This window comes from Acartia tonsa, chromosome 9 (genome assembly GCF_053477335.1).
Source record: "Acartia tonsa isolate MP-2025a chromosome 9, ASM5347733v1, whole genome shotgun sequence".
In the NCBI taxonomy this organism is placed as follows: domain Eukaryota; kingdom Metazoa; phylum Arthropoda; class Copepoda; order Calanoida; family Acartiidae; genus Acartia; species Acartia tonsa.
The window spans coordinates 12,937,633-12,954,155 of NC_137268.1; the positions used below are offsets into that span (position 1 = coordinate 12,937,633).

General features: G+C 30.8%; 3 protein-coding genes across 4 annotated transcripts; 2 read left to right on the plus strand and 1 right to left on the minus strand.

Moving 5' to 3' along the window:
* The first annotated feature begins 283 nt into the window (after positions 1-283).
* LOC145328242 (uncharacterized) lies at positions 284-7,495 on the plus strand. The gene is made up of 15 exons (XM_080171857.1): positions 284-356; positions 845-897; positions 1,103-1,243; positions 1,775-1,902; positions 2,479-2,588; positions 3,141-3,232; positions 3,553-3,666; positions 4,118-4,194; positions 4,488-4,595; positions 4,856-4,949; positions 5,610-5,787; positions 6,174-6,279; positions 6,477-6,552; positions 7,083-7,178; positions 7,380-7,495. Exons 1-15 carry the CDS (start codon positions 316-318, stop codon positions 7,493-7,495), a joined length of 1,530 nt encoding a protein of 509 aa, XP_080027983.1. The 5' UTR covers positions 284-315.
* A 902-nt stretch (positions 7,496-8,397) lies between these two features.
* Positions 8,398-10,104, plus strand: LOC145327725 (uncharacterized). The gene is made up of 4 exons (XM_080171280.1): positions 8,398-8,451; positions 8,926-8,983; positions 9,467-9,533; positions 9,909-10,104. The coding sequence occupies exons 2-4, from the start codon at positions 8,952-8,954 to the stop codon at positions 10,029-10,031; spliced, it is 222 nt and encodes a 73-aa protein (XP_080027406.1). The 5' UTR covers positions 8,398-8,451; positions 8,926-8,951; the 3' UTR covers positions 10,032-10,104.
* A 662-nt stretch (positions 10,105-10,766) lies between these two features.
* Positions 10,767-16,490, minus strand: LOC145328243 (uncharacterized). 2 transcript variants are annotated; one of them, XM_080171859.1, is made up of 6 exons: positions 16,435-16,490; positions 16,031-16,081; positions 14,365-14,705; positions 13,611-13,659; positions 12,557-12,665; positions 10,767-12,086 (listed from the first exon to the last, which is right to left on the minus strand). In XM_080171859.1, the coding sequence occupies exons 1-6, from the start codon at positions 16,457-16,459 to the stop codon at positions 11,657-11,659; spliced, it is 1,005 nt and encodes a 334-aa protein (XP_080027985.1). In that variant the 5' UTR covers positions 16,460-16,490; the 3' UTR covers positions 10,767-11,656. The 2 variants fall into 2 exon arrangements, with proteins under 2 accessions (XP_080027985.1, XP_080027984.1); XM_080171858.1 differs by having other exon boundaries at positions 11,332-12,086; positions 14,365-14,711.
* Positions 16,491-16,523: the final 33 nt, after the last annotated feature.

Genomic DNA, 16,523 nt, shown 5'->3' on the forward strand with positions numbered 1-16,523 from the left:
CAATAAAAGCTTTCCGTTACGGACTGACCCTAATAATAGAAAAGATTCGCTTCCAAAAACAATATTGTTATAATAAGAAATTATCTGATTACAACATTTACAATAAACCCCTTGCACATCTTCCTAATTGACCGCTTTAAATAGCCTGTGGCATGGTGTGAGGAGGGGTAATTAAGAAAGGAAGGGGCAATTCAAGGCAGTATGGAAATTAAATGGGGGGGGGGGGGGGATTAAAAAGGTAGGATATTATTAGCAGATTAAGTCAGTTAGTTTCATTCATTCAAACTGTGCATTTATTTATTGGGGATAGGAAATATGAACAGTTTGTTTTGCTTTTTCATATTTTTCTTTATTCAGTAAGTTTTGTTATTAGTAGTGAAGCTACTCTATAATTCACGCCGCATTTCATTTTGTTAGTTTGTTGGGGAAAATGTGATTTTCTCGGCTGCTATATGAGATAGAAAAATGAAAATTTTTGTGATGATGCTGTGAGTATTGGTGCAAAAAATATGACGTAACAAAAAAAATTAGCCAATGAGACTCGAGAGGCCGTTATTGACCAATGGTAAAATTTATAGTGGACTCTCATTGGCTAATTATTTTTGTTACGTCATATTTTTTGCACCAATACTCACAGCATCTTTTGTGATTGTTCCATGTACCAATGAGCGTCAAGTATATAATTTACTTGGTCCGTCAGAGTATCAGTCATGCTACATAAATATTGTCCGTAATTCCCTCTATGTTTGTGTGTCTTTTGATGTTGAATTAATTGTTTAATTTACAAAATTACTATTGATAGGGTAGGTTTTGTTAGGATGTACTTATAATACTTTTAATCTAGGTTGATTCAAAGCAAAGACATAAGTTTCGAAGAAAGAGGCTTAATCCTTAAAGGTAAATAATACAATATTTTTTTGTAACTATAGGTATGATTGTTACAGATGTAAAAATGTTTTATTTATTTTGCATTTTAAAATTATAATGTTTTTAACATATTTCTAATAAAAATAAACTATTCTAAGACAGGCTAGGTTAATTGCTTTTGTAAACATTATAATAATATTCATAAAAAAAAATTAATTTATAATTTTCTATCTAGAATGTAATGCAACGGTGAAGTACATAAGCAGCTGGCAAACCGGCTTTTCCGGTCAGCTGATAGTTAACTCTGTGACGTCACGACCACTAACAGCTGATTTGGACGATACTGCTGAGTGGCGCATTGAAGTCATATTCTCAGGTTGGATAAATAGATAGATAGATGATGCTGTGAGTATTGGTGCAAAAAATGTGACGTAACAAAAAAAATTTGCCAATGAGAGGCCGTTATTGACCAATGGTAAAATTTATAGTGGCCTCTCATTGGCTATTTTTTTTGTTACGTCATATTTTTTGCACCAATACTCACAGCATCTAGATAGATAGATAGATAGATAGATAGATAGATAGATAGATAGATAGATAGATAGATAGATAGATAGATAGATAGATAGATAGATAGATAGATAGATAGATAGATAGATAGATAGATAGATAGATAGATAGATAGATAGATAGATAGATAGATAGATAGATAGATAGATAGATAGATAGATAGATAGATAGATAGATAGATAGATAGATAGATAGATAGATAGATAGATAGATAGATAGATAGATAGATAGATAGATAGATAGATAAATAGATAAATAGATAAATAGATAGATAAATAGATAGTCTATAGATTATTAAATTTATTTAGACATTGACAGAATTGTGTTTTTTTTTTAGATTTTGTGACACTACCTACATTCTACGGAGCAGATTTGCTAGACTTTAATGGCCACAAATTGAACCTGATAAATCAACCAAATAATGGATATCTCTCCAATACAGAGCCTTTGCTTTTGGATTGGGAGGTAGGATATTTTATGTTTTTACGAGAAGATTTCTATAACTTCTCCGTTTTCGGAAGCTTTACATAGGTCATAGGGATAGCCTTAGGCTCATATATTACCCTCTCTTCTCTAGATACTGGGATATACACTTGTAGGCGTATCGAAGTCCCCAAACATATGGTGTTAATTTAGTTCCAACTGCTTCTATGATAGCAATGTTTTTTTTCATGCTTTCAAATGTTGTGTAATTTTTAAAAGTAAAAGAATTAACTTACTATATTTATCATTTCTCTACTTAAAGACATAATATTGTGTTTTAGGGGGGTGGGGCTTCAAATATTTACTATTCCGGGGGAGGGGGGGGGGGGATGATACAATACACCTGGATTTACCTGGATTTATGATGGTTCCTGTGGCCGCTCGGATTGATTGATAAAAAAAGTTTCACAAAAAAGTTGCATATTTGTTCCATTTGAAAAATCATGACATTTTGAAACTGTAACTATAACACAAAAAATGATGCTTTTTTTTTGGGGGGGGGGGTTTATAGGCATCCACAAGAATATTGTTGATTATCAAATTATATATTAAATTTAGGTGGGATTTGAAAGTGGACAGCAGGCCCCTAGTATCCAGGGAATTAAACTAAATGGAAAGAAATGTGACTTACAACCATTTCTAGGAGAGACAAGCACACCAGTTCCTCAGTATGTCAACAATTTATTTATTACCTCCTATTTCTATACATATAATAATAAACAGATCTACATAAAGTATAGATGTGTACTATACAGATAACTACCTCCTCCCATTTTTCAATGACCTTTTTCGTCGGCTATCAAATTGTTTTCTCTACCTGGCTGTTTTAATATTCCCGTTACCATTGGTTGATTTTCAAAAACCGAATATAGAGTCGTCACAAGGTCATTGCGATAGGGAAATGCAGTTATTTAACCCTTTCTCCCTCTAGTGTTTTACTCTAATTAATAATGTAACAAGATGTTTGTCTGTATGTTTGTTTGTTAAGATCTTTTCAATGGCTAGACAAATTTTCAGGGAAGTTTTAAATTGGCCACGGGAAGGTTTAAGTCTTTTTTTATATTTGACCAGAGGGAATAAGACAGCTAGCAAACAAAAATAATTTTTCAACAAAGGAGAAAAAAATTAAGAGGAAATACTCAAAGATATGTACAATTTAACTTTATCAAATATAAAATTGAATGATTACACTTATACAAAATAGAATTATTTATTTTTAGAATTCCTGACCTAAGCCTACCCATTAGTAACAAGGTTGATTACAGCAAAGCTATCCAACTTTCAAATTTGTTCTTTCAGGCTCAAAGATCAGGTTACAGTAATTTTAGGGAGTTATTTTTAAGCAGAGCTCAACCCACTTACCCTAGACATGAATTAATCATTATTATCTTATTTTCTTATGGCTTGGGGAGCTTTATACTAGAAAAAAAATATTTCACTCTCTGTAACAAATTATGTCTAAAAAAGTACAATGTTATAAGCGACAAATTTACTTACAATTTAGTTTATACTTATACATTTATATTCTGCTTATTCAGTTCAAATAAAAGTGTTAATGTTCGTTTTTCCTACCGTTTTAGAGCCTCGCTTTTATGGATGTTGTCATCCTTGTTTTTTACTATAACAATTCAGGTATGCTAAACGCTGACGGTCACTTTTCTTACAAGGAAATACCCTACAGAGGTGATTCTGCACTGACTGATGGTCGTGATCATGGGGTTGATCTTATAGGTGGTTATTATCAAGGTAGTAAACTTATAGTTAATGGCTGCTTAAGTCATCAGATTATTCTAAATATTTAGAGCCCGGCAGCCGCGCCTCAGCAGCGTTTAAGTCTAAGGAATATCAACATTTCTAGATTTTGAAAATCAGCTGGAAGTCAAAACTTAACCCAAATATGGCAATCTCTATTTAATTTTTAAAAATGTAACATCCAATCGGTTTTATATTTGTGGCTTGATCTCGGCAAACGTGCAGCTACCGAGCCCTGCAAATTTGTCAAAATTAGATTTTTCACTTTATACTGATATTTTTATGGTTGCATCCAAAACCTAAGGTTGACCCCATTACAGAAATATAAATAATAAAAATGTAGTTGGTGAAAAATTTTTATTTTGTAAGGTTGCGTGATTGTTAAACTAAACTAAAAAGATTTCATATAATATTAGATGTTATTTATGATACATTATTTGTACAGATGGAGGTTATGTGAAATATACCTTTCCATTAGCAGCTTCAACTACTTTGTTGTCATGGGGCCTCATTGATTTTCAGGTTAAATTTCAATCTTTAATATAAATAAAAGTTATATTACTGAATAATATATTTTACTATAACATATATAAAAGAAACTAAATATTTTCAGCAAAATTTCAATTAAGACCTTATTAAAATATCTGGTGAATGTGCCTAGCAAGAAATCCCCCGAACCTTATTTTTGGAATCCCCCCTCCTTTTATTTCGATTTCCAAATTACGGAACTGGGGTTCTATGCTCTATTAGGTACTTTGAGGGGAACCGCTTTATATATAACTACTTAAACTAAATCATCCTTATATTGATAACAGAATGGATACAGACAAAGTGGAGAATATGAATCAACATTAAGAACAGTAAGATGGGCCACAGATTATCTAATCAAGTGCCATACAGCTGAAAATACACTTTTCGCACAGGTACAGCGATTCAAATATAGATATCTATCTATAAGTGTTTGCTTGTTGGCCAGGATGGTGACAGGGTTTCAATCCTGATTGTTACAAAATTAGAAGAATACCTGTTTGGTTACAAAATAATTAAGTACTATCCCTGTATTATCTAGTGATATTATCCAATTTATGTAGTCTTATAATATCATTAAATATCAATCTAGAGACGGAGTAATATTGTGTATCATCATGGGGGATATACATCAATTTATCGGGATTTTCTAAAGGTTGGTGATCCTGTATCGGATTGGGGACAGTGGACAAGGATAGAAGATTCCATATCAACCAGGCCTTCATTTAAGATTGATTCAGATAATCCAGGTAAAGATTTAGTGGATCTTGAAAAGAAATCGTTGAAGCGGGTTTTATCATATTCTCAAAGAAGCCTTTCTCCTATTTCTAGCCCCTGCAAGGACCTATTTCCTAACCCTGTGGGGCAATCATTAACATTTACTAACCTAAAATAAAAAAAGCTACTGTGAAAATACGATGAAGCTTCTGTTTTCGTTTTCTTTCCATGATCCCATTTAGTTGTTAAAATGCTCTTTTTTAGATATTCGTTAACTTAAAATTAAAACTATAAACTTTTTATCCTTTATGTGGGAAACTAACCAGAGAGAAAAATATATTAAATTAGGAAACTTGCCACATTTGGGCAAGGTTCGGTGATAATTAGTTATGATAGAAAAGTTTATCTGTAATTGAATTATAAGTTGGATTGAAAGACGTAAAACCAAATAGTCAACTAAAACAACAATAAAGCAATTTTGTTCTTATTTATAACAATCCACGGGCTAATACTGGTATTAATATTATGCTTTGCATTTTAGTATTCGTGGAAATTTGTCTGTAATACGTTGTTATACATGATTTTTCACAATGGCTGAGAACCGATTCTAATCCAACGGATAATTATCGGTGTTGAAGTCATACTGGAAAGACTTTTTCTATTCTACTATAAAATTGTTCTGTATCATACAGGTTCAGATCTAGCAGCTGAAGTTTCGGCAGCTTTATCAGCTGCTTCCATGCTGTTTGCCGCAACTGATTTTCAATATGCACAGCTGTTAATAAGTCATGCCAAACAGCTGTTCAATTTTGCTGATGTCTATAGGGGAAAGTATCATTACTCTGTACCTGGAGCCGATATACATTATGGGTAAGATTTATTTTGAAAGAGCTTTCCGCGGATATTAAAATGAAAAACTATAAGATTAACAGGATTAAAGGGGCTAACAAAACTAGCGTTAATATTAGTTTTTTTTATTTTAATATTCGTTAAAAATTCAACTAAAACAAAATAATTATTTTTCACAATATAAAAAAAATCTGCAAAGCCTTTGTCTGTTTTACATGATTTTTCAGTATCGCTGAGAACCGGTTCTAATCCAGCGGTTATTAAGCGGTTTAGAAGACATACTGGAAAATGTTATGTTTTTTCCCTTTCCAACTCAATTGCAACAAAATAATTTTTTCGCAATATTAAAAAAAAATATCTGCAATTTTTTTTCATGAAAAATCTACTAATTTTATTATGTTTACTAGGTCTAGTGGATTTTTGGATGAACTTATGTGGTCATCATTATGGCTGTACAGAGCAACTGGAGAACAACTATATCTTAGCAGAGCTCAACTTTTCTTTCAGAACTTGGTGCTTTGAATGTTTTTTATTATATATCTAATCAGCTATGTTCATAATTTTTCAAAATAAATTTATATATTTCTAAAAGCAAAGATTTTCTATAATTATAGTACGCACTTATCGTTGATGTTAGCATGTTATAATTGTTTTCAAACTTAGTATGAAGCTCAGCTTCTAAAATTATATTTTCTAACTTTTAATTCTAGAATACAAATGAGCTGTCAGATTTTTCATGGGATAACAAAACCCTAGGTGCTCTCAGTCTTATTGCACAAATTACAGGTTAATATTTTTAAATTTAGGAAATATCTTGGCCAATATAATTATCTTGGCTGCTACATAAGATAGAAGGCTTAAACTTCTTGTTGTCAGACTGCTATTAGCAGTTTTTAGATATTTTTATATTTTTCCCATTTTCTTATGTGTTTTTTGTTCCTATTTAAAAATTGTTGTAGGGTACGGTATAAAAACTAAATTTACCGTCCTTCTAAAGGATTTTAGTATCGGCAGATGAGAGGACAAGTAACTTTTTTTTTTCATATTTCAGCAAATCTTTGAGGTTTTCAGTCCGATTTTCAAAATTTTGGGAGAATGATATTGTTCTGAGCATTCAGAGTATGTAATTTACTTTGGCCGTCAATCTCTTAGTCATCATACTAAGTATGAATTTAAAAATTACAAATACGTGAGAGAGGTTTCGAGATTTTTCTTCAAATATATATTATTGATTTCAACAAATGCTACTTTTATCGCATTATCCGATTTTTTTGTGTTTTATTATTTATGATGTTGTCATCCTTTTTTTAATTCAGGGGAGGCAGAGTATAATTTGATTGTGGACAAATATTGTTCTGACTTGATTTCAAGACCACAAACCCCTGGTGGTCTTGCAATGATAAATTATCGAGGTTAGGTTGAAATTCTTTTGATCCTTCTTAACTTTAAGCTTTAAACCAATATATTTGTATAGACCATATCCTATTATCTTTTTCTTGTGTGACTAGAAAAAAATGACCCCTCCCACCAATTTTTGTTTTCTTTTTAAAACTACATCTTTTATCATCTTTGCTCGTAATGACCGTTTTACTTAAAATTAATATCTTATTTAGGTTTAATATATGCCTCAGCCTCAGCAAGTGTTATTTGTCTTCATCATGCAAGTAATATGGATAAGAAAGGAATTCAAGATTTTTTTTTATTTCATAAATTTCAGTTTACAATTTGAATAATTATCTTAGAAGTAGTATAGTTTTAAATAAAAACAAGGATGACAACATCCAAGAAGCGAGGCACTGAAACGGTAGGACAAACGGACATTAACACTTATTTAGTGTCAGAACTGAATAATCAAAATATAAATGTATAAGAATCGAAGCAAAATTGTAAGTAAATTTGTTGGAAAACTGCTTTATACAGGATAATGTTTATTGACATACTTACATATTTAGGACTTGTTGTCTCAGAAATCAATTATACCAACAATCAGATCAATCGGATGATTACATCACATAAAAATTTGTTGTTAAAAAGTAAAAAATCAACATGTTTAAAATGGACGTACGGAAATTTTGGTAATTTTATAGAGTTGCTACGCTTTCTAAATCGTACCTAACTACTAAAGGAATCAAAATGCAAAATTTTAAATCGATAGGACAATTCTAACGTGCCTAAATTAACGAAAAAAGCTATCCGTTACGGACGAACGTACGGACGGATCGACCCCAATTATAGAAAAGCTTCGCCTTTAAAATATGCTTACTGTTTAGGTCGTAATTTGTTTTGTATTTCTACAAATTTTCATTTCTAATTGAAGATTTATTCAAATAGAAAAATGGGGGGGTTTACTAAAATGAATAAAAGCACGAGTAGGCTAAAAAAATTCCAAGTCACATGTCTTGGTATATTGGAAAAGGTAACAACAAAATTTTTTATTGGGAGCTTTTTGAGAATATCCGCATTAAAATAAAAAAAATGCGCTTATCCCATATTTTCAACTATTTCAAAATATGGGAAGGGGTGGTTCTCTTCTCGCTAGTACTTTCAGGGAAAGAACTTAAGTATGTTCTTAAATATTGTGATATATGGTTTTAAAAATTTTCTTTTTAAAGTCTTGAATTATTACAGGAGAAGAAGTTCAAAGGATTGTGGATTTTTTAAAAAGCCAAGCTGATTATATACTAGGCAAAATATTTGATAAGAATAACAGCATACCTTAGTATTTTATGTAATTACAGAGTAGCTTTGCAGCTTTGCTACTAATATGATTTTATAAAGTTAAATAATTTTTTCCAATGCTAGCTTAGAAATTCTTTTAATAGATATGTAGGAATCTATGAGAATAAGGAAACCCTTAACTCGTAACCTAAGAAATTTTTCAGTGTCGCTTCGAAACCGTTTAATATCCGCTGGATTAGAACTGGTTCTCAGCCATAATGAAATACTATATATAGGTCGTCTTACAATTTTCCATAAATATTTAAATACAAATCCTAGAATTGACACCAGTTTTTGGCTTTTTTCATTTTATTAATCGCAGAAAGCTGTCTATAATACGATGTGAAAAATAACTATTATAGGATTTGGCCCAACCAGTGAATTAAAAGAGAAGTCAGTTAGTTCTATATTAGAATTATTGTCAAATGTTATGTTATACAGGATTGAACAGAGAATTTCAAAGTTATATGGTTGGTTATGGTGATTCCTATCCTTTAAGGTAAGAATAAGAATTATACATTCATCTGAGAATAAAATTAAACACATTGCAGTACCTTAAATCTACATGTCAAGCGTAATCTCTTTTATTTTAACTTATGGTTCTACCATCTCAAAGGCATTATACAAATTTCGATTGTTGTAGCAAACTGACATCTTAAGGTTATCAATCTGCTCTTTGATTAATTTTCCAGTATGGCTTCGAATCCGATTAATATCCGCTGAAAAATCATATATAGCATCATATTACAGACACATTTCCACAAATATTAAAATAAAAATCATAATCTTAATACTTGTTTTGTTAGCTCTACTTTGTATCTTTTCTCTAAATTTGATTTACATATAGATCGTAAAGGCCCCTTCTAACAAAAGTGGTTTTAATATTATATTCTTTTAAATTTAATATCTTCGGAAAGCTGTCAATAAACGATGATAGATATATAATACAGTATTTTCTCAAATCCCGAAATTGAATTTCTAGGGCACAGCACAAGTCATCGTCCTGTCCCACCTTCCAGAAATGTTCCTGGACAGATTTTGAATCTCAGGTAAATTCAGTAAGGGAGGTCAGATAATGGGCTGTAAATTACACTGGTTGGTACCCATTGTTTTAAAACCACATTGGGTTTTCATATAGAATTTTGATTGGTTGGCTCCATACTATTAGTGTCTAAAGTTTCCAACCAATTAAAAATCAAAAATATTACATCATTTGTAAAAACTTGGGTCTTAGAATAATGGTACAAAGAGGTTTCTAGGTTTTTTGTGGATGGTAAATCCTCATTCAACAGTTTTTGGGTATGTCCATGGCACCCCGAAACTTTCTGTGTGTGGAAGTAGGGGTATAATCGAATGTGTTTAAAAAAAGTATATAACCTTTTCTCTAATGTCCTTAAATCCATTTCTGAGAAATGTACTTTTAGAATCCAAACCCTTGGAAACTTTGGGGAGCAGTGGTTGCCGGACCAGACAAAACAGATCAGTATACAGATGAAAGAAATAATGGAGATCAAAACAGGAATATTTCATGCATTAATCTTATTTAAAAATGACAGGATCTATGTCTACCCATCTGCCTGTTTGTACCAAAGGATCTCTAAAATGTAACTTCTGTAAATTCTCAGGTCCTGTAAAGGTATAGACGCAGAAAAAAAAACTATTTTAATCTTTAATTTTAAAACTCAAATTGAACCCCCCCCCCCTTCTCAAGTTCCCCTTGGTGCCTTTAGTAGTTCCAATTACACAAGAGATTTACTGTTAATGAACAAAACTGATGAAATATAAATCTAGGGTGTCTCTAGAATATAATGCAGCTGCTCAAACATTATTTGCTGGTCTAATTCACTTTGAAGACAGACAAAAAGTAAAGATTGTGTTCAATTAAAATAAATGGTAATGCATGTTAGATGTACCTATGCAATGAAATAAGTATTTATGTATTTGTGAAGCTTTATTCTTTCAAATAAAGAAACAGATCATTTGCTGTTGTTATAGGTTAAATTCAAGTTTTGTATTGTGTTGTCTATTTATCCATAAATTTGTGTATTTGATCAAAAATTATAAAACAAAATATAAAAATGTATTTATACTAAAAGCCATGGGAAAGTGTGCCATTGAAATTGAATATTTGTAGAGAAGCGTTGTTGATTAAAAATAAAAAACAAATACTTTGCTTTGCTTTGAGTGAAAGCTATTAGAATATAAGAAAATTTCTTTGGACATTGGTTTTCTTTTTGCTCCACATTCTTATATTTGTTTGGTAAAAACTATTGGAGAAGTAATCTGAAAAAAATATAACAAAATTTATTTTAAAAATTTGTTATGAGGACTTTTTTAATCTTGATATTATTTTTTATTTAAACTTATCATTCATATTAATATGCCAAATGATCCCATAAATCTGTAATTCAATTTTTTTCTCTAGAATCTTATTCATGCTAATTTTCTTGTTTTGTTTGATCCTACAATTTACAAAATTGTGATTGCAGATTGATTACAAAATGGCCCAATTTTCACTTTCTTTTTGGTGTCTACATTCACTAACAAGTAAAATTTAGTTTTCATGACCTTTAGTAAGGGAAATGACAATGAAAGGGTAAATTCCCCTGCATTATAAATATACTTAAGAAGTACTCAAAAAAATCTTGGACAAATGTCCTTCCAGGACAATATTAGCCAATAATATGAAAGAATTTATCCAGAGAGTTAGTAGAAGACCAAATTTATGTGAAGTGACTCTATATAACTAAATTACATAATATTTACTTCATACTTGAAGAAATAGAACAAATAGTGAAAATGCTTATATTTAAATGAATACCATAAACATATAAGAGAAGAAAAACATTATAAAATTTATTTCAAAAGGTTCATAATTTAAATTGTAACAAATATCATTGTTGTTTTAATATTGCTCTCCTTATTCACTATTGAAAGCATTTAAGAAATTATAACTTTAATTGGCAAGATTTTCAAAATTAAAAGATTAAGAAAATATGATTTTAAGCTGCCTTGAATTGGAGATTTGTTATTAGAACCTGCACATTCAGGATTCTTAACTTTTGAAAATATTTCTGTGTCTGGTTATTTTCTTGGAGAGAATGATCAAAGGAAACATTTTTTCTTTCTTTTTTACAGATATACAATTTAAGCTTGGTAAAAAACGCTAAATTTAGAATTTCGGTAAAGGTAGAAGGCTGTATAGACGTTTTTGTTTGCCATTTGGGCCCAAGTATGTTACAGCATTTCTGCTTTTTTCAAGACTTATAATCACATCAGTCCAAACATTTTGTATAAACAAACTTGTATCATCATTCAGTAATTTAAGGGCCCAATCTTCTTTCCATAGAATGTCGTCTTTGTTTTTGTTATTTGTCTCTGAATCAGCTGTTTGAGTGTACACTTCACTGTCAGCTGTTTTATAGCTGGAGGATATTTTAATTATCTTATCAGCTTCAAAACCAGGTGACAATGTTTGGTTTAGTCTATTGACAAACTCATTTATTTTGTGTTTTTCGAGTCTGTCAATACCTTTGCTAGTCATAAATTTCAACTCATAATCAGTAAAGAAATGGAACCAGCCGTTACTCAGCTCCCTTAACCTAAAAATAAAAACCAAATTATAAAAAAGTTAAAAGGTTTTGTTTGCTTTGCTATTAAGAAGTTGACTACTGGCTGATATATCCTACTTAAGGAAGCTGCACTTATATCAAAGGATGGTTTAAACTTTAGGTCTTTTAGGTATAATTTGGATTGGTATACACACTTTATTTTACTGAATAAGAGTATAGATAGATATATAGATCTAAAAATAATTGCTCTAAAGATAATCAGCAATAGTTTTAAATTTTCAATGTATGCTATATTCTGTCCTGGAGAGTTTGTATTACATTTGGAGAAATACTTTTTTTAAAGACATAAATATTCCTGTTTTTGGTATTAAATAAAATTTTAATTTAGAGGGATAGAAAATTAAATAATGACAAAATTAAACATTCAATTTAATAAAAAAAAAGCTTGATTATATTAAAGTCAAATAAGATATATATGATTTTTATTTTTTGCTTCTAACCTTATAATGATGTCACCAGACCAAATGTAGAGGTATGCATTATCATCATAGGAATTGAACTGGTATCCTGTTTGTATAATTTTCCATACACCCCACTCATACAAGTAACCTGAAATAGATTATTGTAGGTTAACCCAAAGCATTTGTCTAACATCTTAAGAGGACAAAAATGCATAACATAAAATACTTTCGACTATCAGAAATTAAGTGTACGTCCCCCCCCCCTTTTATCTCAGTCCCTATTAGAGCTAGAGGGCTTAAAATTTTTGTGCAAGTCCCCTGATTGATTATAAATTTCCGACCTAAAGTAAGTCAAAGTCCATTTTCGCTTCCTTCACCCTTTTATTTAACAACCTTTGTTTTTAGGTCCTTTTTTACTTAAAAATTTCAAATGGCTGTAATTTTCTTATTTTTGAAGCTATAAGAACAATTTTTTAGCAGAAAATGTTTATCTTTATGTGAATTTTAAATTAGAAATATCAAAATATGAATTTCAGCGGCTGCAGCTGTACTTGGCAGCTGCCAGCCGCCGCAGTCGGCGGGAAAACGGCGGTGGATCTTTTTTATACGTTTTGTAGACATGTAAGAAAAGCTTAAGTTTTAATTTTGACGTCTCTAAGTCAAATATTGCGGCCACAGGAGTCTTTTAAAGATTTCTGGAGACCTGCAGGATCAGGACCTGCAGGATTATACTTGGAACCTGAATCGACTGAACACCTGTATTTTATATGAATATGTACAATAAAGGATATTTTAGTATTTTGATAAGATAAAATGATTTGTTTAAGTCAAAAAATATGTTTGCTCTTTACCTGGATGACCCTGCCAGGTTTGCTGGCATCCTGTGCCCGCCAGGATGGAGATATCAAAAAAATTCCAACTCTTAGTTATGTGTCATACCCATACTTAAAAAGTCACGCAGTTTCGGCTCTTTATCTTTCACACACAGAAAATGACATAGAAAAAAACCGGAGGAGGGGGGGGGCCTTGAACGCCCCCCCCCCCCACCGACCGTTAAGGGTTAATACTTTATATAATAGGAAAGTCAATAAACCTGGCAATATTGAACCATTGAACACTGGTACAACTTCTTGTGAGTCTACCTAAAAAAAACAAATGTGATAGGAGGAATGCAGTTTTTTTTTGTTTTTTTTTGCAACTTACATAATCGTTAACCGTTTTTTTACCCTAAGCCTATATTACTTACAATTCTAAGCCTAAGATAATTATACTTCTTTTTCTATCCTGCAGCAATGGATATAGAATATATGTAGATATTATGACAGGGGAAAAATTGACGTTAATTATGGACATCATTTATTGGTCAGATCGTCCATACGGTAGGAGGGGAGGGGATTGGGTAAAGGGTGGATCGGGGGTATCGTTAATTTAGCCAGATACAAGTTTTACTTTATTAGAGTAAATGATAATCTTATGTAAGATCCAAGTAAAAATAAACCCATTGCTGCAGCCGCACTATTAACAAAATTTAAAAATATGACAAATCTTTGACACTCTATCATCAGGTCCAACAACCAAGTATAATTAGAGGAATTTGTTTGGAAGTTCCAACTGTCATAGTAATATTCCTTGCATAGTAATGAGCTGTGCACCTGGCATAGTAGCAGTAAGAACATTTTTAAAGTCTTTAGTTATGACGCTGTGTTAAGCCATGATTCAAAACTATCACCTTCCAGACGGTCTCGTGTTTTAACTAAATCCCTAAGTTTTAGGTTATGCATTTGTTTCAGTTTAAGGTATTATATTCATAACAAATAATTTCAAGAATACAAAGATTATAATCAAACCTCAGATTGAAACATATCATGATGTGTTGTAGAATCTGATTCTGTAACAGATGGGTTGGTAGTTTCAAATTTAGATGATTCAGTAGTCACATTTTCTTCTTCAAGAGATGCAATATTGGCTTTACTGTCTTCAAGAGTATCTTCAGCTGTAATTGTATCATTTAAAGTTTCACCAATGTTAGTTAGTATATCATAATCAATGTATAGAGGATCAGTAGTTTCCTCATCATTTATCAAAGAAGCATCTTCGGCTGAGGTATTTGTAAATTGATCATTTTTATTGTTTGAAGAGGCTGCTTCTTGAAAAAGTATTCTTCTTAAATTAGATTGGGTATCTCCAGCTCCATCTGAAACATTACAGAAATTGAACAAATTTTATGGGAAAACTAAAATGCCTTTGTATCTAGAAAATGAAATTTGTTTCATATGACTAGTTTACATACTAAGAAAGCCATCAAAAATAATTATACTATCTTTTTAGTAACGATCCTGCTCTATAGTTCACTTTTTCTGTATGCCAATCCGTCAATCTGTTACATAATGGAGGAAATTTGATATTGTAGGCTGTCACTCCTAATAAAAATACAGTCTGTCAGTTATTTTAAAAAGATAGTTATTTATAAATCATAATGTTTTTTTCTCGTTTTCATTCGAATCCAGTGGATAGGAACCGGTTCTCATCAAAAAGACTGTGTCTAGCATCGTATTATATCCAGCTTTCTACGAATATAAAAATGTACAATCATAAGATTAATAGCAGTTTTTTAGCCCGTGCCTTCGCCACCTCAGGGCTAAAAATCTGGTTTTAATCTTATACTTGTACATTCTTTATCCGCGTAATGCTGTTTATAATACAATGCAAGAAATAACTACAGTGTGTTTTTTTATGAGAACTTTTTTGAAAGCAATTTTACCCCACTTATAGTTATCAGAAAATAATGATTAATAGCTTATTTTCTTCGTTTTGTAAGGCAATTAGTAGAACATTAAAAAAATATTTCAGTTTTCATTTAAAAAGTACAGTAAAATCAAAAATTCAAAACTTAGGTGTCAACATCTAAAAATGGTTTCAGCGCACTTTTCTTATACCTAAATTTTCTAAGAAAAAAATTTGATTTTCTGTAGTCGACTTTGGGGGGCCAGTACTCCCTCCCTGGTTGAGATATGACCTTCAAACTTTGATATGTTCTAGTACATGTCCCTAATAGTATCTGTATACATTTTTAGCTCTATATCTAAACTTTGAAGTCTTTTGCAGCCATTCTTGCAAAAAGGTTGAATATTTGAGCATAAGAAAAATGCGCTAAAACCATTTTTAGATGATGACACCTAAGTTTTGAATTTTAGATTTTACTATACTTTTTAAATGAAAACTGAAATATTTTTTTAATGTTCTACTAATTGCCTTTAAAAACGAAAAAAATAAGCTATTAATCATTAATTTCTGATAACTATAAGTGGGGTAAAATTGCTTTCAAAAAAGTTCTCATAAAAAAACACACTGTATGAACTCTCTCATTTACTCTTTTCTTTTTTTTCTTTCTTTGTGACCACTGAATATATTATCTTTATTTTTTGTGCGTCGCTACTTATGGATATTGTCATTATAGTGTAGTTTTTTATAATGATATAAAATTAAATATTTTACAATTTTTAACAAAATTACCTGTAATTATTTCTGCACTGTCATAAATTTGCACAAATTGAACCAATAAAACTGAAGATTAAACGAAATGATAAAACAGTGATAATTAAGTTTAATATTGTAAGATATTAGTTTAGTATGATCAATAATCGTATTAAAAATATTTTAGAAAAGTTAGGGTAGGAGTTTCATTTTTTTTTCATTAAAACCGTCAAAATAACTTTTGTTAACTTTGTTATATTTATTGTTTACTTAAAACTTAGAATGGCCGTGAAACTATAATTTTTTGCAATAAAAATGAGACAGTCGCTTGTATAACTTCAATGCCAAAAAAGGTGTTTGTCTGTTATTGAATCCATTTATAAATTTATCTTTCAGTTGTAAACGACATGAGGGATAGAAATATTTATTATTATCATTCATGCCTAAAATCACTGCCAACAAAGTCATTTTCACAATTAAACTGCTACATTAAGTTTCTGAAAAAAAAATAAAAATATTGAATTTAAACACA

Excerpts from the sequence above, each read along its gene's own strand:
- LOC145328243 (XM_080171858.1), bottom strand. The coding sequence starts at position 16,459 with ATGACTTTGTTGGCAGTGATTTTAG. Across the intron at positions 13,660-14,364 it reads ATGATATGTTTCAATCTGAG|GTAGACTCACAAGAAGTTGT; the intron begins GTTTGATTATAA and ends TGTTTTTTTTAG. Across the intron at positions 12,087-12,556 it reads TCTGGTGACATCATTATAAG|GTTAAGGGAGCTGAGTAACG; the intron begins GTTAGAAGCAAA and ends TTTTATTTTTAG.
- LOC145328242 (XM_080171857.1), top strand. The coding sequence starts at position 316 with ATGAACAGTTTGTTTTGCTTTTTCATATTTTTCTTTATTCA. Across the intron at positions 357-844 it reads TTCATATTTTTCTTTATTCA|GTTGATTCAAAGCAAAGACA; the intron begins GTAAGTTTTGTT and ends CTTTTAATCTAG. Across the intron at positions 4,950-5,609 it reads GATTGATTCAGATAATCCAG|GTTCAGATCTAGCAGCTGAA; the intron begins GTAAAGATTTAG and ends TGTATCATACAG.
- LOC145327725 (XM_080171280.1), top strand. The coding sequence starts at position 8,952 with ATGGTTGGTTATGGTGATTCCTATCCTTTAAG. Across the intron at positions 8,984-9,466 it reads GGTGATTCCTATCCTTTAAG|GGCACAGCACAAGTCATCGT; the intron begins GTAAGAATAAGA and ends TTGAATTTCTAG. Across the intron at positions 9,534-9,908 it reads GGACAGATTTTGAATCTCAG|AATCCAAACCCTTGGAAACT; the intron begins GTAAATTCAGTA and ends ATGTACTTTTAG.